Here is a 23,032-nt window from a genome sequence, read left to right as displayed (position 1 = left end):
TTATGACACACAATACTGTGACTTTTTTTATGGCTTACTACTATGACTTTTTATAATGGTGTACAATACTATGACTCTTTTATGACTTTTAAATTGCATACTATACTATGAATTTTTGTAATGGTGTACTATATTATGATTCTTTCTGACTTTTGAATGGCAAACTATACTTTGATTTTTTATGACATACTATGACTTTTTTAATTGGCAAACTATACTGTACTATGACTTTTTATAACATCCAATACTTTGACATTGTATGTCATACTATAGAATTACTTTTTAATGGCATACTGTGCTATGACTTTTTTTATGACATACAATACTGTGACATATTTATTAGTTCTTTATGGCATACTATACAATGACGTTTTTAATGGCATACTATATTATGACTTTTTTATGCCATACAATAATATGACATCCTCTATGAAATTCTGTGCCTGACTCTTCTGTCATATATCTGTCCCCATGGCTAATTAACTGTCGTTGACATGTTTAACTGGTGGAGTGCCCCTTAAACATTGTATGTTTTTCCCCTGCAGACTTGATGAAACAGGACTTGGCAGTAGGACCTCCAGACTCATTGCGGCCTCACAGTTAAAAATCAATGACAATACAGAGCTGAAGAGCTTCATGACAAACTGTTCGCCTCCAAACTCTGCAGAGCTTCGAGCTTCATATCAGAGGATGATCTCCTTTCAGGGTAAACAGACATTAAAGCCACTGTGGAATACTGTCAGATGGCCGTCGTCTGCAGCCACGAGCAGCAGGATGACAAGAAGGAGGTCAGCACACGACTCTGCAGCATCAATAGGGTGGATATTGATCACCCTGGACTATTTTTGCACACATCAGCTGACTCTGTTTGTGTTTGTGTAGTAAATAGTTTAAGAATACACAGGATCTGCTGTGAAAAGCTCTTATATTTGGAAACAAAAAAAAGGAACCTCGGACCAGGGATCTGTATTTTTGTATTTGTTTAGATCAATTAACACTGTAAAGACCTTCAATAATGGATGCCCACATCATTTCACAGCTTAATACAAACATTCATGACCCTGTTGTAAACCTGAACCTCATAAGCTTGGAATGAAGATCAGGATCACTGTGGACAAGTTTCAGTAGTGACAAATAGGAGATTGCAGGTGATTTACTGGCCATCCCATGGTTTCCAACCTTCTTTTTAGGTAATGACCCTTTTTAAAATCAAGCGATACTTGAAGCTGGTTGTAGTTCCAAGGTGATAGCTAAATTTTTAACACTTCAATCAAAAGGTGAATTATCTCTCAGATTGTTTGATCTGAAGGATTTTTAGAAGCCCAATGAGGTCAAAGTGCAGTACCCAGTGTTTCTAATGAAAAAAAAAAACAAAGACTAGAAAAAGGTGAGTTTTCTTTCTATGCTGTTGTCCAATACATCCTCATGTAACTCCTTTTGGGGTCATTTTGGGACACCTTGGGCGGCCCCTGAATCCCTGGATTGGGAGCCAGTGATCTACAGCAAAAGCAGAATTGGGATCCTATGGACTGGGGCTGTACTAAGGTAAATGCTAACATGCCAACATGCTCACAGTGACCAAGTTAACGTTCTGATGCTTTTTTTTGTGGGGGTGGGGGGGGGGTGTGTAACATGATCACCTTTTTGTTATGTACAGTTCATGTAAATGGACAAAACAGATCTACTGATTGCTGCTTTCTGGGGGAAAACACACCAAACTGTAACTTGAACTTTTCTTATTTTAAATGTTTGTCATCTAAATGTTGGGTTTTACATTTTAATAGTTGAAAATACAAACTGTGCTGAATAAGAAACCCTACTTTCTTCATTTTTTTAAAAACACATTCAGCTGATATTCAAGGTTTGTTTGACAGCAACATCATGACAGCAAACTGAAGTGAAAGAACGAGCAGAGAGGTGAGTGAAACATGGAATGCTTTTATTCGTCTGTTAGAGAGATCAGCATTAGAAAAGTGACAGTGGACGAAGGCAGTGCTTCCCGAGGAATGATTGTTGTGTGTGGAGAGAAACAGATGGAAGCAGGTGCAGGACATTTTCTTGTACATTTGAGGAAATATTTTGAGGTCATCACTCAGATGTTAAAACCACTACTAAGGTCATAATCATGGGCAAAGCTCAAAATGTGGGCCCCTTTAAACAGCATTAACAGACAAGAAAACACCTCGTCTAACCTGGTTTTCCATGCGTCCTGAAGGCATTTATTTGTTTACATGCATTTTCTGTCTCTGTCTCAACCTGAACTGATCCAATTTAAATGTAAATTGTTTGTTCAGTCCTTTTACTACATGTATTTGATGTTACAGGTCACATCAGACAGAAGTAGGAAATAGGATAACAGGTAAAATGTACATTTCTGTTTTGGAAAGCCTAAATTGTTGGTCAGAAAGTCTTATTAGTCAATTGACTTACACCTGTGTTGTTTCCATGACAACTAGAGTTACTGAAATCTATTATTAAGAGTTACTTGTAGTCTAGTTGCTTTCGAGCCAGCTTTCCTGCTTGTTAATGCCATTTCTAAAAGGATCAGCCACTTTGCAACAAGACAGATCTTCATGCTTTCAGACATTCTAAGTCACCGTTTTGCTGTGCAGAGAGGAACGTCAAAGGGAATAGAAAGCTCAGAAACAAACTTGGCAACCTCAGGTGTATACAGGTGTAACGTCACAGCAGATTGTCTTTAAATGGTTTATATACCCGTCAAAGGAGGCTTGGTTTTTTTGTTGTTGTTTTTTCCCCCCTTAGCTTAGTCTGCGTGATTTATTGCTTCTCGTGCTCGAGCCACTGAAGTAGAAACTGTTCTTTCAAAAATAAACTTTTGCATTCCAGTTGGAATATCACCGTTGGGAGTATAGAAAATATTCAGTGTTGAATGAAAGTTCCAGTTCAAGGCTGAGTACCAGTGCATCATACAGAGTTAATGACATGCTCAATAGCTTCTCACACGGCAGAAAAATGTCCAATCGTACATGAGATTTTTTTTAAACATGTCTGGAATCAAATGATATTTTTAAACACAGAGCCAGATGTAGTGATTTTATCAATTAATGTCAATGAACATGTAAAACTGCCTTGGGAATCACTGCATTGGCTAATTATGTTTCCTCATGTAAAAATATCAAATTTGAAAACTAAAAGATGGGATGGTATTTGCAGCGCTGATCTGGTATCAAACAGCCCGCGAGGAGTTGCATAATTATTTCACATTTTCTGCTTTGCTTAATAAACGCAGAGAAAAAAACTAATCTTGGAGCTGAATTACTGCTCTGACCAAAAAAAAAAAAAAAACAGCATGGGCTTAAAGTTTATAGCCATGTTTGGTCTCAAAGTCAAGCATTTTTTGGACCTTTGTCATTAGCTTTACACATTAAATCACACATACTGAGAAGAAAAGAGGAATCACTACATGAACAAATCAACGAGGTCTCAAGTTACATTCGGTCGGAAAGACAAAAGGTAAATAAAAAAGTAAGTATTAGCAAATATTTGACTTAATTCTGAGTGCAGTCACTCATGCAGCACTGCCTCACGGTGAGCGCTGACAGCTCCTTGTGCAAGTGTTGTTCGCCCTGTAAAAACCACATGAAGACAATGTAAACAGCAGGGTTTAAGTCAGAGAGGGATCACCAGCTAGCTGTTAAGATGGAAGCGACACACCAGTGAGACTTCAGTGTAATGATCATGAATGCATAATTACAGAGGAATTAAGTTTTCTTGTTTGGGGAGGCAGCTTTAAATGAAACAGAAAGTCCTACTTCTGGCTTTTAAACCCTGTTAAAGTAGTATTAAGGCCTCGTAGTTAGACTTGCAGAAATGTTACAGAGAACAGAATTCCTTGGAAAACAACTGGATGTGATAATTTAGTATGATTTTTCTGCATAGGGTTCAATGCAAGGCTTCCTGCCCTCGTCCCCTTCCCCCCTTCGAGGAACTGAAAGCCAGCAAGAACAAAAACAACAACAGAAAAGAAACAAAAGGACAGTTGAGAGAAATCACTGTTCACGTGAATGCCCCGCAGTCAGAACCTGGTGTAGTACGCTCAGACACCATCTGTGTTAGGTAGCTGGTGCATTTGTCCCTTTGTTTGCAGTGAGAAGCCCCCATCCCTGGGCCCCGTCACTTGAACATGCTCTGTAGCATCGCTGTGGCGTAGGTGGGGCGCGCCTGCCGGCTCTCGATGGCGCTGCGGAGGTACTGGATCCCACCGCAGCGCTCCCAGATCTCCTCAAACTGCCTGGGGAGGATCTCGGCTCCTCTCTTCCTCGACAGACCCGTCTCCTCCAGGCTCAGCTCACACATCTCCATGTCGTCCTTTCCTGTAACATGAAAATATGCTTCAGCAACATGCAGATGTCATGTTATTTCATATTTAATTAAAGAGGCCTTGAAAATGCCAGTTTAACTCTTCCATAAAATATTAAGTCGAACTTCCCTCTCTGTAAAAAGAAGTGACATATTTTGGACAATCCCATAAATACCAAATATACCACCATGTTCCTATTATAGTGACTTTTTCTATATACTTTACTATGACTATATTTGACATACTACACTGACTTTTTCTACATACTATACCATGACCTTTTAAACAAACTATACTATGATGACTATTTTTTTCCTCAGAATAAATATTTTTTACATATTATATACATTTTTTTTACATACTATACTATAACCTTTTTTTTAACATACTATACCATGACCTTTTTTAGCATACTATACTATGACCTTTTTTTTCATACTATACTATGACCTATTTTTATACATACTATACTGACATTTTTTTACATACTATACTATGACCTTTTTTTACATACTAAACATTTTTTACATTCTATACCATGACCTTTTTTAAGATACTATACTATGACTTTTTTAATATACTGAGTATTTTTTACATTCTATACCATGACCCTTTTTTTTAACATACTATACTATGGCTTCTTTTAATATACTATACTATGACCTTTTTTTTACATTCTAAACCATGACCTTTTTTAACATACTATACTATGACTTTTTTTTTACATACTATACTATGACCTTTTTTACATACTATACTATGACTTTTTTTTAATATACTATATTATGAACTTTTTTTTTTTTTTACATAATACTATGACCTTTTTTTACATATTATTCTGACTTTTTTTACATACTACACCACAATCTTTCTAAACATACTACACTATGACTTTTTTACGTGCTACACTATGAACTTCTATACTGACCTTTTTTACATTCTATACTGTGACTTTTTTTAAGTTTACTATACTGTAACTTTTTTACTACATACTGTACTGACTTTTACCTACTGAACTGACTTTTTTCTGCATACTTAACATTATTTATTTATTTCTAACATTCTATAACAGGACTTTTTTCTACATACCATTTGATGACTTTTTTTACAAACTACGCTAACTTTTTTTTACATAACACACTTTATTTTTTAAAATCATAAAATACTAAGACTTTTTTGCATACTGCACTTTGATTTTTTTTTTTACACACGTCTCTATGAGTTCTTTTACCTACTATATTATGACTTTTTCTTAAAAAAAATATTATACTGACTTTTTTTTTTTTTTTTTACATACTCTACCAAACCACCACATTTTTACAAATGCTGTAATGCCTTTTTTGTGAATCATTTTGTGAAAAGTAATATTATGGCTTATTATAATGATGCTTATTACGTTTAATGCCCTACTTTGCAATAACATTTTTTCAGAATGTTTTGTAGTAAGTTTAAAGAATGTGTAGAAAAAAGACAAAAGTAAGACGTTTCTCTTACAGTTTACATCCATGTCTGTGAAATCATGGATGCTTCACACTCAACAGCACAGAAGATCTATACAATCAGCACAGTTTCAAGGTGGACACCCAAGATTAGAGTCACTGATTCAGTACCAAATGGCTCCCCTGAGATATTCCTGTTCCTGAGATATGACACTGAACAATGGTCAGAAAAGTGTTTTATGCAGCACATTATGATGTCACAGTAAAGTTGACCTTTGACCTTTTGGATATAAAATTTTCATCACTTTATTATTTTATCCTATTAGACATTTGTGTGAAGTTTCGTCATAATCAGCACATGAATTTTATAGCCTAAAACATATTTTGTGAGGTCACACTGACCTTGACCTTTGACCACAAAATTCTAATCTGTTTATTTTTCAGTCCAAGTGGATGTGTCAAATATCAAGAAATTCCCTGAATGTGTTCTTTAGCGATAGTGTTGACAAAAGGGGACAGATGCAAGGTCATACTGACCTTGACCTTTGACCACCAAAATGTAATCACGTCACTGTTGAGTCTAAGTGAATGTTTGTGCCAAATTTGAAGAAATTCCCTCAAGTTGTTCGTGAGATATTGTGTTTATGAGAGTGAGATGGATGCAAGGTCACAGTGACCTTGTCCTTTGACCAATGACCACCAATAACTAATCAGTTCATCATTGAGTCTAAGCGGACATTTGTGCCAAATATGAAGACTCTACGTATACATGTGTGGACAACCTGAATACATAATGGCATGAAAAAGTTGTACTGTCTCCATAGCCCAAGTCACAGTGCTCCTTTAAACTGTTGGTGTGGTGAATTTTGGACTTTGTTTTTCTGTATCCTGAATTAAAAGTGTTGCAGCCGGAACAAGTGAACTTCAGCAGACTAAATATTTCATTCCCTGAACTCAACAATGGCAACTTACATTCAGTCAGTAAGTACAGGCAATAACAAGTCCCAGCAGTGTGTTTGCCAACTGCTATATGAGGTAGTTAGTCATCCACATACTGCTGCCTTTGAACACTGCTGCTCCAAAAAACAAAATATTTTACTACAATATGTGCTTTTTTGTTGATAGACACTTCTAAAAATCACACAGCGACATGGTTTAATAAGCACAGAGCTCACAAACATTCCTCAACCCACAGACGTCTGTAATCCTCCAAGTCAAATAAAGTCAGGACAAATGCTGGTACAAGTCAGAAAGCTTTAACTCGTCAACACATATGCCGAGACAGATGGGTAAACAAAACTAGTTCTCTGTTTTAGTGTTATGTTTTGACTCGTCATTTAGCACAATCTGTGCTTTTATAGCTTGTTGTGGCACAAACACTGTTAACACCCTAAAAGGTGCTTTATGTATTTGAAGTTGAACCCTAATATGCAGGGGAGGGTCATATTAATTATGATTCTAATAGTATGTTAACTGTAATCTCAACATTTAATTTATGTTAAACATTTCTTAATGGAGGGTTTCCTTTTGCTTTGAAGGTTGTCCAACTGTCTGCACTATAGATTGCTCTGGAAACTTGATGTCCTAAACTCTCTTTGCTCTACATATAAAGAAATGTCATGTAACATGAACGCTGCACATTTATCACCATCATGTCCTGATGAGAGTTGACAAGAGCTGAAACCAACCATCCTCATGGGAAACGTTCACAAATCCTGATCGATGATTTGCATTGTCTAACACTGGACTCTAAAAAAAATAAAAGCCTCACATCCTTTATAGCTGCCCAGCAGTGGAAGATCAGGCAGTGAATTAGATGAACAGATAAGATGATGATGAATCTGCTGTACTATCACAAAGTCAAATTCCTGAGCGTTTATTAAAGCCGCCCAATGAAGTGTCACTTTTGATTTCTTTTGTTTTCTCTTGAAGTATCGACTTCTTCTTGAACTCTCCCTTCTTCCCTTCCTCACTCTGTGCTTCCTTCAGTCCCTCCTCCCTTCCACTGTTTCTCCTTCTGTCCTTTTCCTGCTTTCTTCCTTCATTTTGTCATTCATCCACTTAATTTGTCATAACTTCCACTATGTACCTGTTGGCTAAACAGCAGTCAGAGCTTTATTCTTTCTCTTCCTTCTTTCTCTCAGTCCCTCCTCAGCCTCCCATCCCTCATCACACCTCATTGCTGTACCGACCTGCCACCAGCACAATGGGGTGTTTATCCGGGTGCAGCTCCATCTGCCTGGCGATCCAGGGCCCGTCGAAGTGAGCGTACCACCAGCCCTTCTTCTTGTTCTGGGGGTCTTTGTACTGGTCGCCCGGCCGGATGAACGGGATACGGAAGTAACGCTGCTGCCGGTTCATCGCCACCTCGTACTGCCGGGCTGGGATTGGCGGGGCTGGGTTTTGCTGGGCTGTTGATCGGTTGAAGCAAAGAAAAAAAGTTAGGATGTCTTCCACAGATGATAAGCAACCAATCACGAGTCAGTGACCATGTTTACATGCAGCCAGGGGCAGTTAATGGGAAAGGTGGCCAAAATTTACTTAGCAACAACCTTATGCCTGATTATCAGCCTGTGTATTAACTCATGGAGACTGCACCTCCACCAAAGACCTGTCCTACTGGTTTTGTCTTTACAAGCTCCACTAGGTGCCAGTCTGACCTCCTCACAGAAGACAAAAGAAGTTCATAGGAAAATAAAGTGTTGCAGGAGTGTTTTCAGTGCACGATAAAAGCAATGTGATGTGCTGCTTTTCAGTTACTATGTAGCATAGTTGGAAATTTCAGTTTTCATCATTTCAGATAGAATTTTAATAGATAACCTTATCTCCAAAACTAATTTCAACAACCTAAAATGTAGAATAGTCTCACACACCTCTTCTATACTGTACTGAGACAAGATAAATTAAGTTTGATTTTTGTTTTTTCCACTTCACATTGAGCTGAGGATTATATTTATTATTGGTACGGGTATTTTGTTGCTCATGACTCTTATATCAAATGTGTCCCTGTGTGTCACTTTCTGCTGGCGTGACTAAATATTATGAAGAAAATAAAAATCTATGAATAAAAATAGTAAAGTAATGATATTTTTAATAAGGAGTAATCCTCCATTTAATAAGATTTAGAATTTACGACTAAGAGAATGCTCAAAAATTAAGTTTGGTGGCTTTGGTGACTCAGAGTCTTGTCCTCAGATAGAAAAACAAGCATACAGACTTCAAACAAGAGGTAACATCTAGTGTGGTTTGCACAAAGGTAACAAAATCCACCTACCGACACCTCTAACACTCACTGATTAACATAGTTTACCTTGTTTTAATGCCATAAAAACAAAACAAAAGTGAAAAAAAAAAACACTTTCTGTGTCGAGTACCTGTTATTTGACCTGACTAGTTGCCTGGCAACCTTTCAAATGAGATATGACGTGTTAATTAGTGAGCGCCATCTTCTCACAGCATTGGAATATAAGACTTTTGACCCTGACCTGTCCGTAGCATTAATAAAGTAAAGTATTACAGCCTCACTCCTACATAGGAGAGCTTTTAAAGGCAGTCATTCTGAAGTTGTTAATACACAGGCGAATGCACTGGAATAAGGCTTATATGGAAAAAAAAAACACCACAAAAAAACCAAAAACAAAAACATGGAACAAAGAACAAGCATGTTGAAACATCTGTTGACTGGGATCATGTCTTCTCACTGCATGTAAACATGAAGCCCTGCTCCGCTGTTCTCAGATCAGAACTGAATGATAAACCCATTGCCTGCCCTCTATGTTTGAGTCAGTGAGTCCTGCTGTTAGAGGAGGGTCAGCAGAGATCACAGCAGTGCTGATGACAGAGGGAAGAAATCAGCGAGACAAGCACGGTAGATGTTTATGAAGGGGTTTGCAAACTCGTGAAACATAAATCATGCATTATTTGCATTTCTGTCTACGAAGTGGAGCGTAAAATAAGGATCTACAGAGACTGAGGAAGCTTTGCTACATGATAAAGAGACTCAGGCTGCAAAAACACTCATTTTAATAAGACCATTTATCTTGTTTTCAGTTTTAAAATCAATAAATTTGCATTGAAAATCACTTGTTTCCAAAGCAGCTCAGCTTGTTCAAAGGATTTTCTCATAAGTAATAAGGTGTTAAATGAAGTGGCCTGATTTCATAGTCTTTATTCCAGGTTTTTAAAGCTGTGTGATGAAAACAAGGACTCTTTTTAGGCATGTTAAAAATACACAGTTTTAAAACAGATTCCAAGATTTCAACACCTTGTTAAAATGAGTCTTTTTGCAGCATCTGAAAACATGAACCAACCATCTCTTTCACAGCAACACATCCTTTCACCATCACCAACAAAATGGCGCCCTCACACCACCTTCCAAAAGAACTGCACCTCCCCACACCCACAACTTCTAGAAAGGGAAAATAAAATCCCTAAAACTTCACCGACAAAATAAATCAGCCTGTTTCTGTTTAGAAAAAGCTAGAAATGGAGAACTGTTCTAGGGAGAGGCACTTGAACTCAACTCCCTGCTGGATACTCTCAGGTTTTTGATTACTGCTTATCATACTTCCTGACTTGTTGCTACAGAGTGCCCGAGTTCCTTTAGTGACTCATTGAAGGGTTGAGAACTACATTCAGGTTTCAAGGCTGACGAAAACAAGGGGACGCGTGACCCGTTCATACGGATAAAGATCAGCACACTGTGGCAGCGTCGTGAGGAAGAAACACCAGCTGAAAAACACACACCCTGCTCTGTCCAACACTCCAGACTTAAATAGGTGACTGTGGATTCAGTTTATGTATTTTTGTCTGCACAAGTGTCTCATAAATTTATCTCTGCTGATAATATATTACGATATAATATTCTATTTCTGCCAGTCAAGGTTTTCACCTCACAGTCTGTACACCTTCATCTAATATACCTGTTCAGCTATGAATGAACAGATAAATCTACCTAAAAGAGCTCAAATGTATTTACAACTTCAAAGGTTAAGTTCATCCAAATTGTAAAAAGAAAAAAATATGTTACATATTTGATTGGTTTTGGATCAGTCATAATGATGGTCAAGGTAGTTTGTAATGCAATGCTTTGAAAAACGTAACAGCAGCTTGTTTCTGCGAGAACAGTGTTTATGGTGTCCCAGTGACGTTGGCTAATCCACAGACTTTACTGACATTTGCACTGGGAACTGTTTTCCAAAGACAATGAAAATCCTAATATCATGGTCTGGTCACACCAGCATTTGAAATGCCAAAATAAAATATTCAGCAACAAATCCTACGCAATTTTGCTCACCCTTTTGACAGTGTTGACCTTTGAGGGAACTTAGAGTCTAAAATCTAGGAAGCTAATAGACCATATGAGCTCGTATTACCTTCATAAACTTCATAAACTGGTCCACAACAGAGGAATACTGTGTAGATATTGACGACTTTGGAGTTGATAATACAAATACTTCTGCTTTTCATAAAACTATGTGAAATTAATAGCAACAGAACTTACCACTTGTAACGAACTGACACAACAAAGTGCCAAAACTGCAGTTCCTCTAATGGCCACTTGAGGCTGGCTTTAAAAGTGAGTTAATCCCCATAAACCCCCATGTTAATTCCCAGCTTTACAGCAGTATTTAACATGTTTACATCAGGTTTTGGTCTCTTCATCCATCCATTTCTCCATCCATGACAACTGTTAGTGAGTGAAGTTTTTATACAACTCACCTGTTTAAATTTTCAAAATTTTCAAAAACTCATTATCTTATACTCACCAGTATACTAGCCAACTAGCTCGACATGTGTTCACTTTGGCGCCAAGCCTCAAACAAATATTTTATGAAAATGGCACTTTCTGGTGTGACACTGTGTCCTAACAGCAAGCGAGCAGCAGACTATCACGCTGCATCACATTACATTGGACAATCTCTGTTCACACTGGATTTGTTTAATATGGAACTCTGTCACATCATGTAAACCCATCACTTACCTATCAGCTGTGGTCTCAGAGTAACCACTGAGAAGATGGGTGAGTACGTACTTCCCTGTTAGCTTGTTTTACAAAATGGAGATGGAGGTATGTTATAGAATGGTACTGTAGCTATGATAACGATATCTGTAAGTTTTTCGCAATAGTAGCGTATACTTAAAACGAGAAACGCTCAACTCCCTAGCTACCTCCCTCAAGCCAGATGAACTTATTTAGCTTTTTGTAGTGAAATGAGGAGGTATCACATCGATAACTCCTCATTTCAACCTCATGAATCAGCCATTTCTCGTCTTCTGCAGCGCTTTCAACACAAGCAACAAGAATAAAATAAAAACATGGTGTCTGACAAAAGTTTCCCTCAAAATTGTGCACTACATCGGGCTGCGTCCCGCTACATTGTAAGCAGGCAGTAAGGACAGTCAAATAGAAAACAATACAATCAATCTGATTTCGTCAGTGATGCTCGCTTGCGTCGCATCCTGTTAGGACACAGTGTGAGAGGTTTTGAGATAGTGTCATTATAGTTTTTTAGCAAAGCCTCCAACCAAATTCTCCATTTGTATTTGGGTGTCAGTAGAAATCTGACAATATCAAAACCTGAGCAAACAAGACTGAAACATTATTTATTAATTGATATATATATATTTTGAGGTGGTAGTATAGGAGTGACTGAATGACTTAATGAGTTGCTGTGATTTGGGTGAAGTGACCCTTTAAAGAACTGCGTTCAGGAGTCTCAACAATTGTTACAAGGCTGAACAGATGACAGTAGAATTCTGAATGACGCATTAAATTTGCTAATTTTCTCACCAAATGTAAACATAAACATCAGCAGATTTAATCTACCCAAGCTTCAGAATTCACACAGACCCTCGTCAGTGTGTGCCGGCTGCAGGTACACGCACAGATTGGTAGTCAGCACTGGGTGTCTCATATGGCTGAATGGGCTGTTATGTATCTAAAATCTTCATTAAGTCAGGAGTGAATGGAGTGAAGCGTCTGCTTGCTGCTTCAACGACGACACCTTTTACAACATTTCTCTTCCAATCAGCGAGTGCGGCGGCCTTTTTCCTCCCGTCACGCTCCCGTGAACGTGATGCTATCTGCCGCCAAACACAAGACAGGCAAACAGCCCTGAACGCCTCCTGTCCTTCTCTCTCTCTCTCTCTTGCTTCCTTTCTTGAGAATTCCTCCATGTGGGAGTATCAATAACAGCAGTCTTAAGAGCTCGCAGGAATCACCTCGGCTCTTTATCAAAGCGTTATAGCCGTCTGGGAGGCGTCTCACAAATGGGGCAAGAGCTGGCACCCGGTGCACTGGTCATGAAGACGAAACGGCAGCTTTGTGCCTCGAAATCACTCAAATAATCTCTTCCACACACGTCTCAATAGAGGCAGCGGTTGCCATGGAAACCCATTCACCCTCCTCCTCCTCCTCCTCCTCCACCGAAAGGGAAACTTTTCCATCAAACTGAGCAGCACAAACCCAAGGCAAACAGTGATCCCAGTTAGGAGCAGACTTCTACCATGTTGGGGGGGGGGGGGGGGGGGGGGGGGGGGTTAGGGTTAATGAGGGAGGGGTGTAGCTCTGCGGTTAGTAGCGTTACACACTGGAGTACCACTTACATGCTGTTTTCACAGGTGGTGCATGATCTGAAAGTAAACATGCCAGGTTACACGGACGTACACTGCAGGAAGTGATGCAACACAGCAGCAACAGTGAAACAAGAGAGATGTTTGTAGTTTGACATGATAACATGTAACGAGTCGGACAAGACGAGAGAATGAAGACAGAAATACTGTTGACGTACATATAGGATGATAACTAACATGGCTGCCAGTAGTCCTAATGACATTGTTTATTGTGACATGTGGTCAGATATGGTGAAAAAAGGGTGAGAAGAAAGAATAAAATGTGTTCAGTTTACAAATTAATTACACCTCAGGAGATTCCTCTGAACATATGCTGGAAATATCACTTATATTGAGCTGAGAACCACAGACAGGAAGTCAGAAAGTTTTGAGAGACGCACTTACACATTGTTGATTTAGGTCTTTCGTGGGATTTGGTGACAGTAAGACATTAAAGACTGACACAAGCTTTAACCTTTCAGATGTAAAACCTTTATATGTGAACCGACGACACGCTTTAGAGAACAGCCATATCTCTGGGTCCAGATGTCAGTGTGGTGACCTGTTAGCTTGGATTTAGGAGTTTTGTTTCAGCAAGCTTTTAAACAAAAGGCCTTTTTGATGTTTTTTAACAACACAGCATGACGAAGCTGAACCCTTCATCCCAAGTTGACTTACTGTTGCTCTTTCCCCTCCATTTCTTTCGTGTCATTTCCCCGCAGATTCCAAACTCCTCGTGGAGTCATTGCTTCAGTGGTGGAGACGTATAATATAAACGTATATCTGAGAGACTTCAAATCCAGGCTTGGATCTTTGTCACTTATCTTTCCCCTGGCCTTTATCCCTCAAATATATGCCGTCTCTCGAAAAAATGTGAGCCATAAAAAAGAGACAAATTGAGCCCTGGAATGATGACTGACCCCATAGTGTCTCGGCGAAATTTACTTAAAATATAATATTCTTTAATCTAGACAGCACTCATAAAGTGCATACTGGTGTCAAGGCTGCAGTCTGCTAATTTACAGTCAATTAGTTTTTAAGTTTGGTTGGACTGAAGAGACGAGCACTTGAAACAATTCATGTAAAGTTGAGGCTCATTTGAAAAGTATTAGGGGGCTTAACTCTACATCAGAAGTGGCCATGGCTAACTAAGCTTTACCCATAGAACACTGAAGTTTACACAAAAAACACTTTCTTGAAGGGACTACTTCACCGCAGCTTGTCATTCGTGTATTAATTACTTATCTAGTGTTATTTTGAGTTCAGATTGTTTTTCTCGCATACCCCCATGGTGAAAGAAGAATCTAAAAATGGAGAACGTTAGTCACAATCATGGATCATGTTTCACAACAGCAAAACTATATTAAAACATCTGTACACAATCTCTCACACAACTCATGCAGTATAATCCAACTCTCAGTTACCCAGTCTAAGGCTCAGTACTTCCCTAACACATACATTTTTGACAAAACCGTAATATTTAAAGGTCCAGTGTGCAGGATTTAAGGTGATATATTGGTTGAAATGGAATATAATATGATAAGTATGTTTTCCTTAGTGTATAACCTTATGTAGATATTAATGGCTCATTCTGAGGTAACAAAAACACCTCAGAATGAGCCATTAATATCTACATAAGGAGTGGACCCTTGTCTACAGAGGTCACCATGTTGCATCAGCATGTTTCTACAGTAGCACAAATCAGACAAACCAAATACTGGCTCTAAAGGGCCATTTGCATTTTTGTGTCAGCCGCTATAGTTAACACCACCACTGTCTCGAGAGCGTTGGAAAAACACATTGTTTTTTTTAATGTGAAACTGCTTTATTCAGTGTTTTACCAGTTTTAATCGCTGGGTCTGTTTGTTCTGGAGAGGAAGACACCTTTGCTGATAGTTCAGCTACCGGTTAAAACCTCCTGAATGTCTGGCTATTACGTTATCAGAGAAATAAGGTGAGCACACATTAGGAGATGCTGGGCAAGCAGGTTGTCTCCAACAAACAGAAAAACACTGATGTGTAAAGTGAAACTGCTTTATTCTGTGTTTTTACCAGTTTTAATCACTTTTAATCACCAGTTTTTGTTTTGGAAAGGAAAAGACCTCTGTGAACGATATCAGCTCCCGTTAAAACCTTCTGAATGATGAACACTGAAGGAATTCTAACTGGGAGAAGTTTCAGCTGGGTGTAATCTGCAGTCCTCACTGCTAGATACCACTAACCCCCTAAATCTTACACACTGTTCCTGTAAAACATTTGTACATAAACACCCTCACGTACAGTTGCTGTTTATGTGGAAGTGTTTTAAATAGTTAGGTTTTTTTTAAGCAAAAATGTATGTGTTTTGGAAGTACTGAGAATACAACTGGATGGATGAGACTTGGATTATACTGCATGAGTTGTGTGAGAGTTTGTAAATGGATGTTTTGATATAGTTTTGTGAGAAAAACAAAGATTTCTTCATGAATTCGATAAAACACAGGGTGAGTATTAATAGAAATAATTATTTGGGGTTTGAAGTCTTTTATAAGCTTTTGAATAGATCGTACTAACAAAGAATCAAATTGAAAGATAAAGACATAGGACTCAAAACATATCTGAGATTTGGCTACTGACTACCCTAGGATTAATTAAATATTTAAGGAAAGGTTGATGACAGTGACAAAGGCCTCGGGACAGATTCTCATCACAGGTAATCATAATAATCCGTCACCTGACTTCACACGCAGAGCCAGGAGTCCTATTAATTATCAGTTGTGTGTCTGTGAGGCCGATCAGCAGCAGGACGAAGCCGCGACTCTCAGATGGAAGCACAGGGACGAAGGATGAAAGTGGGTGTGTGGGCTCACGGGCCAATCAGCAGTCTGAGCAGAGCACACAATAGACGGCTCCGAATAAGAGCTCTCCGTCGTCATGACAACTCGACGTGTGGCACAAGGAGATGTGGCGATGGCGGCGGAGAGGTGAGAGACAGGGTCCATTTGTTCCCTCGCGTTTGAACATCGTCTGGACTCAGAACAAAGAGCACGGGTCACCATTCAGTGTCTTTAATATGCAGTGTTCTTACTAACGTCAGCTTTAAATGTGAAGGTTTAGTCCATATTTAATCACTGTGAAACATCAACACAGCATGTGACGACGTCAGGAGCCAGATGTATAAACCGTGTGCACATGCCATGTCTCCACATATTAACTGGTGCTGATAAAAGAAAAACCTGCAGTTCTTCTTTATGCACACCTCACAAGAGCTGGAGCTGTACATCAATAACAGACATATTCCCAGACTCAGTTTTTAATTTTGTGTTACATACTTTTAATCATTTTATTTCCCTGCGTTAATGTTCTTTTTATGTTAGTGTGTATTGTGACAAGTAGTGTAAAGAATTATTTTTAAGTTCAGTAACTGGAAAAAAAGCAGTGCATTTTTAAACATAATTTAATGGGTCCAGTCTCCTATTTTTTCAAGACATTCACAATCATCTTTTTCAGGCTTGTCAAACCGTTTTGAGGGCATGAAAAATAAAAAGAATTTTTTTTAAATTTGTTCAAATAAATGAACACATGTAGTTTATGAAATGAGGATATCCCCCCAGTCAACTCAGAAACTATTAATGAGATAAGTATTAAACCTGGCACTCCTCAACAGGAACAGCCAGGGACTAAACTGCACTTGTAAGTATGTAAATGAAGTTTAAACAGCATCTCACTGTTGGAAAAGCAGACATTTTTTAAATTTTATTTCAATAAAACCTGTTGGTGCTCAGTCATCTAAAGAAAAACAATACAAAACTACACTAACCCTTGTTTAAAAATCCTAACAGCGCAGTAATGTGTTGCAATGACGTACCGTAGTCAGTGACAGATTTCGGCGCTCGCTGCGGCTCCGTCTCTGTGTTTCTCTTCTTGTTCTTTGACTTCCAGGCGTGGTACACTTTGAGTCGGCGGTGGAACTCCTCTCTGCAGGCGGCCAGCAGCTCGATGTCTGCAGGAGACAGATTTAGAAAAACCAGCAAGAACAAATACTGAGACTATTACTGCAAGTAAATGTCAGAATTGTACTTTTTCTCCCCCGATCACGCGACCTTTAAGAGCACAGAATTTCCAGCAAGTTTACGATCATACCAACTTGGGATGGCAGCAATTGGGCCTTTCAACAATTTATCCATGACTTTTAGCTTCCTATTTTCACTTTAAGTTCTCAGCTTCTTTCACCCGCAAAACCTGGTGTGAAGGTGTTAAAACTGACTCAGCAGCAGTGGGTTGTTAGTTATTGTGAAAATAAATCTATTAAATATCAGCCTCACACCAATTTGGAATCCAATTTGGAATTACTGCTCTAAAATAACCTGTATGCTGTACTTATAAGACCTCCCTTCACTGGAACTGAGGGGCCTAACGCACAGGTGTCCACATACTTTTGGCCACACAGTATACGTTTGTCACTGATGAACCCGTGATAAACCTCACACAATTATTATCAACAGATATATTGACTTTTGTTCATTTCCGCTCCAACCTGCCACAGAGTTCATTAATATCTTCAAAAAAATCAATAGTGTCACACTCACACACACACACACACACACACACACACACACACACACACACAGACTGACAAAAGACTTTAATGCAGCCCGCAGCATTAAGATAACACATTTCATCAGGATGATTCAGATAAATTACTTTAGTGGAAAAAAACATTCAATTTATCATCCGAAGCGCGAGGGCTAACAGTGTGCAATGAGATGCTTAATGCACACTAAGTGCTTAGGTAACGTCACCTGAACAAAAATACTTTGGAAGCAGACAAAAAAAACCCCTGACTTCAATTTAGCGTGCTGAGCTGAAATCCCTGCAGAACGAACCAGAATGTGGCAGATGTCAACAACCCCTCGTCGCTCTGTTATGTTGGACTTTATTCTGCAGATCATCATGAGCGGCGGCCGTGATCGCATCAGTATTCAATCTCCCCCTCTGTCTGGGAGGCGAGGTGAGCGGCCTGTTAACAGCTAACACACTCATTTTCTGTGTGTTTATGTGCAGCAGCCCTGCAGGCTCCGCTTCTCCACACATTCATTTCTGAGATGCCGCCGGGCGTCCGCGCTCCCCTCCCCGCCCTCGTCCTTCACGCTGCCTGCTGTGTGGATAAGGACAGGTGAGCTCTTGGGTTAAACTCAATATTATGAGAGGAAAACAGAGAGAAGAGGTGGATATTCTTCCCTGGCTCTTTTCTTTACCTCTGTCATTGAATCATCATCAGCCCAAGGGGGCACAAATATTTGTGCATTTGCTATCAGGGTGCCTTCGTTCTTTCATTTTACCTGCTGTTTTTTAAAATGTCAGCTAACAAATAATTAATAATTACTACATATTTTACTCAAGTAAAAGTAGCAATGGTACACTTTAAGCCCTGCATTCAAAATGTTTGACAGTTTGATGTTTGTACCCTCAAATGAAGCTTAGAGACTGGAAACGGGTAAATAATTGGCCTGGCTCTGTCCAAAGGTACCAAAGTCCACCTACCAGCACCTCTAAAGCCTCTAAAATCATAGAGAAACTGAATTTGTTCCAAACTAAACAACTGGACATATTATTTTTACCTGATGATAGCGCTAGATGAAAAGCCAGAGGATCACCAGAGTGATTATGTATCCTGAGGGGAACATGAACAGTAAATGTTATGTTGACGAATCCAATGAATAGTTATTGAGATATTTCGGTCTGGACCAAAATGGCGGTCCAACAGACTAAAACTGCTCTCTTTCTGAGCCATGCTTATACGGATAGCAAAATATGTGCCATACTGTTGTTTTAATACATAGGACTGCTCTGCTGGATACATTCATAATGGTTGCCTCTCAATAAACTGTGACGATGACCTATAAACACATTATAGGCTTCTTACACTGGAGCACTCATTAATATTTTAGTGTTTTCAAACATTCTGCAAATTGACTGAGTGACACTGGACTTATTACAGTACGAAATAAGATGATGCTGGACATGACTGACAGAATCAGTGAGGCTGTTTTTCCTCACTAAGACCACGTTTACAGCATCTTACATCACCACAAACTCTTAAAGATTTGCTCTGAAAAAGAACTGCACCCTCTTCCTGTTCTATCCACTACTGCTGATCCAAATCTGACTTGGTGGCTCCTAATGTTAAGTTAAGAGGTCACATATCACTTCATTTTTTGTCACGACAATACTAATGTTTTGAAATCAGTGTGGTAATGAATCCAAAACACTAAAGTGATACATGTAGCACATGTACAATGTCCTGAATAAGACCGTTAGCTACTTTCTAAATGTCAGTCTAAAGGTTAAGTAGTTTGCTACAGTTTGATATGTCATCATGACTGACTGATTGTCTGACTAAAGCGGTACATCTGGTACAACTGAGGTATCATCATGATGAGTTTTTGTTAAAAGAGTTGTACTCGGTTGTGCTCGACCAGTAATACACTCCCACATGAGAGAAGTGGTCAGAAATGAGGCAGAGTTCACAGAAATAAAAGTGAGTGGTGTGGAAAGTGAAGCTGTGGCAGATATTTCTGTCAAAGCTGTCCACTTGGTGGAAATGAGACTAAATTACTCACATTTTATAGCCTCACAGTACGAGGATGAAAACATAAAGTTGGTCTTTACAGTGGCACTAAAGGAGAAATCATGGTGTTGTTGAAACCCAAGCCAGTTCATCCTATATGGAGCTGGAATGCCATCACCAAAATTCATGGCTATCTGCCAGATGTGTTTGTGTACAAAGTGAACATTGTCACCTGATGACAGAAAAGTTCATGTTCAAGTGCCAAAAATCAAAAGGATTAATCATCTGCAAAATCATCCTTTGAAGATCAAGAATATACATCGCAACTTTTAAGAAGACCTGGTCATTCTTTAAGATCCACCAAATTAGTTTTTAAGTTTTGACCTGATCTGGGGAGCGGGTGGAGAGGTTATTGTGGGTAGCTGAAGTTTAAACCAGTTCATCCTCTGGGGAGCTAAATCTGATAAGTGTGTTTCATAGCGATCTCCCTATTATAACATATAACTTGATATCCATATATTGTACTTAAGGGTGGTGTTAAAGGAAAGTGTCAAATCCTCTGTAGGGCAATGAATGTGCTGAGTACAAATTAACTAAGTTTTGATATTTCACGTGTACAAGTAATAATTTTGACCCTGATGTCATTTAGATTAATTCTCTGGGGATTATGACTATTCATCACAGGATTTCAATTAAAGTTTTTCAACATACTTTTTTTTTTTTCATGGGACAAAGTTGTTTATGAAGACAAAGTTTAGAGGTGATTAAACCACTGGTGGACAGATCATAGGTTTGTTGAAATGAAAATGGTTCATCCTCTGGGGAGTGATACTGGACTCCACAATTGTCATTTGCAGATAATATAAGTAAAAATCAAGCATGCAGAGTCCATTTTAACACAAGGCTGAGGCTGCAGGAAAGGTCAGGGGTTGCCAGAACTGTTGGGGTTCATCCTCTGGGGACCATGAATACTCATGATAAAGTTAACAGAAGTATAGCTTTTGGTTTGAGATACTTTGCAATGAACTGAAGTATTTGTCATGGGGAAATTTTGGCTTTGTGGCAGTGCTAAAACAAAACAAAATTATTAAAGATAATCCTCTAGGGACTATAAATATTCATGTCAAATTTACTGTCAACTGGCCTGCAGTTGTTGACATCTCAGTTTGGACCAGTGTTAAAACACACTGAAAAACTGATCTCCAGCCCTGTTTTTGGTACGGCAACAACTTAAAGAGTGTAAAACCTTATATTATCACCATCATTATATGTACACCAGCACCAAATGTGATTATAGAGTGTGCCAGTAAACCCGGAACTCTGTTAGCGCTTTTAGCACTTCCGGTTCTCTTGTCTAAAAGTCAATACGTTTTTTGAATGGGATTTTGGTAAAATGCCTCAAATAAGGTCTGTGGTTAACAAAAGCTTAAGCGAGTTTCAGGTTTTGTTCTACAACAGAAAACACGTCAGTAAACACCCTACTTGTGAATTTTGAAGCTTTTACGTGTCGTAAAAAAGGCGGTTGCTAACAAGTTGCTCAATACGACTACAAACCCTGTCGGGGACATTAAACGTCATCACCCCCGAACAGGTGAGAGTGCTGGCAGTCCGCCATTACAGCTTCTTATTTAGCTTAAACAGTCCGATTTCCCCATTATACAATATTTTTAAAACAAAGTGGCTGAAATCAGTTGAAAGCTTAGTGGCGGTGACGTCAAGAGTCATGCAACCGTGGAGTAGTCCTGTAGTCCGTTAAAGCCTAATGTTAGCTTTTTACTTCTGGCGATCGCATTTAAGCTTCAAATGCGGTATGAAAGGTGTTCATATGTGAAGATTATCTCGCTGAACAAAACCTGTAAGTGTCATAAACATGTGTTAGCCACAGAGCTTATTTTCTGACATAATCCAAAACGCAATGCAAAAATCACATTCACTTTCTCTTCCGGGAACCAGCGCGATGCTAAACTTCCGGGTTTTGACGTCAGCCCTGGCACACTCTATGGGCGTACACTGCACTGTCTGCATATGCTGATGACACGAACTGCTGCGGTGACAAACTAAACCGTGACACTCACCACATGAGGTATTGATGGCGTCGCGCAGCTCAGCGTACTTCCACTTGCTCAGCTCGTACTTCTTGGCCCCGGCAGCAGCCTTGGAGGCCTGAACCTGTGGACCTCTAATGTGGGAAACAAGACAAGAGGAACAGAGCAAGTCAGCAACGAATACCTACCAGCAGTGAACTGTGGGAAGACCAGCAGCGGGGAATGTAAGAGGACGGGGTTATTTGCTTCATACTGAAGTGGGGTCAAACAGGATTTGCAAGTAATGTTTCATATTAACTTGTTAATAAGATGGGTGGCGTTTACATAAAGTGTCAGATGGAAGTATAACAGGTAATTTTAATAATAAATAGTGTGATGTGATTTAATTACCTCTGTTGTTCCCCAGAAGTTTGACACCTACTGACTCCAACACATACTTTTAATCCTGTTAAATACATTCCATTTTTTTTAAAACTCAATTTTCTGATCACGGGGCTAAAATCACCTTGGTGTCAAAGGCTAAAAAAGCAGCTCAGAAAGTATCTGAATCACCTTTTACATAAACTCCATCCATCTGAAAGTCATCAAAGTAACAGGAACAAGAATTTCAGGTTGAATACAGCAGTGGTTTGTTGTAGCTAAAGGGTCATTGCAGAAGGTGAAAGCGAAGGGAGACAGGGGTGTCAGATGAGCAGCACTGTTGTTAAAAGGAAAGAGAGCGATTGCTACAATAGAACTATAGAGGGTATGAGATCATTAAAATGCATGCTGCTTCAGTCGCCAGGAAGTCAAAAAGCGCCTCTGGTATAACGCTGTGGAGTCACTGTGGAGTGGCAGCTCACTACTAAATTATAAATGACGGTTGGACAGTATAAAGTGTAAAGCTCCTCTCCAGCTGTGGGCTGTGCTGTTGGCATGCTGCTTCTCTGCTGACAGGCCTGATTAATCCATGACCGGGATTTGCCCTTTTTAGAACACTGGGAAGTTGGAGGCGGGACCCTGCTGGTTCTCTAATCCTATTGGGTGGCTCTGTGTCTAATGATTAGCGGGGTGCTGGCCTCGG

The 23,032-nt window shown here is 39.2% G+C and overlaps 2 protein-coding genes across 6 annotated transcripts in view; one reads left to right on the top strand and one right to left on the bottom strand.

The window, feature by feature from the left end:
* LOC117270785 (uncharacterized) overlaps positions 1-2,760 on the top strand; it is a 54,763-nt gene extending 52,003 nt beyond the window's left edge. Inside the window, exon 17 of the mRNA XM_033648646.2 lies at positions 546-2,760. The gene's annotated coding sequence lies outside the window, so the exon portion shown is untranslated. The remainder of the gene's footprint in view (positions 1-545) is intronic.
* LOC117270786 (unconventional myosin-VI) overlaps positions 1,919-23,032 on the bottom strand; it is a 184,796-nt gene continuing 163,682 nt past the window's right edge. For 3 of the 5 annotated variants that reach the window (XM_078174048.1, XM_078174049.1, XM_078174050.1), the window contains 5 exons: positions 22,000-22,103; positions 17,222-17,356; positions 13,369-13,395; positions 7,953-8,171; positions 1,919-4,334 (listed from right to left, as the gene is read on the bottom strand). In XM_078174048.1, coding sequence (XP_078030174.1) covers positions 4,135-4,334; positions 7,953-8,171; positions 13,369-13,395; positions 17,222-17,356; positions 22,000-22,103 — 685 coding nt within the window. In that variant the 3' untranslated portion in view covers positions 1,919-4,134. The remainder of the gene's footprint in view (positions 4,335-7,952; positions 8,172-13,368; positions 13,396-17,221; positions 17,357-21,999; positions 22,104-23,032) is intronic. The other 2 variants (XM_033648647.2, XM_078174051.1) reach the window with 1 other exon arrangement.

This window comes from Epinephelus lanceolatus, chromosome 13, assembly GCF_041903045.1.
Source record: "Epinephelus lanceolatus isolate andai-2023 chromosome 13, ASM4190304v1, whole genome shotgun sequence".
In the NCBI taxonomy this organism is placed as follows: Eukaryota; Metazoa; Chordata; class Actinopteri; order Perciformes; family Serranidae; genus Epinephelus; species Epinephelus lanceolatus.
Note: the sequence above shows the minus strand (reverse complement) of the source record. Positions and strands in the feature narration are given on the sequence as shown.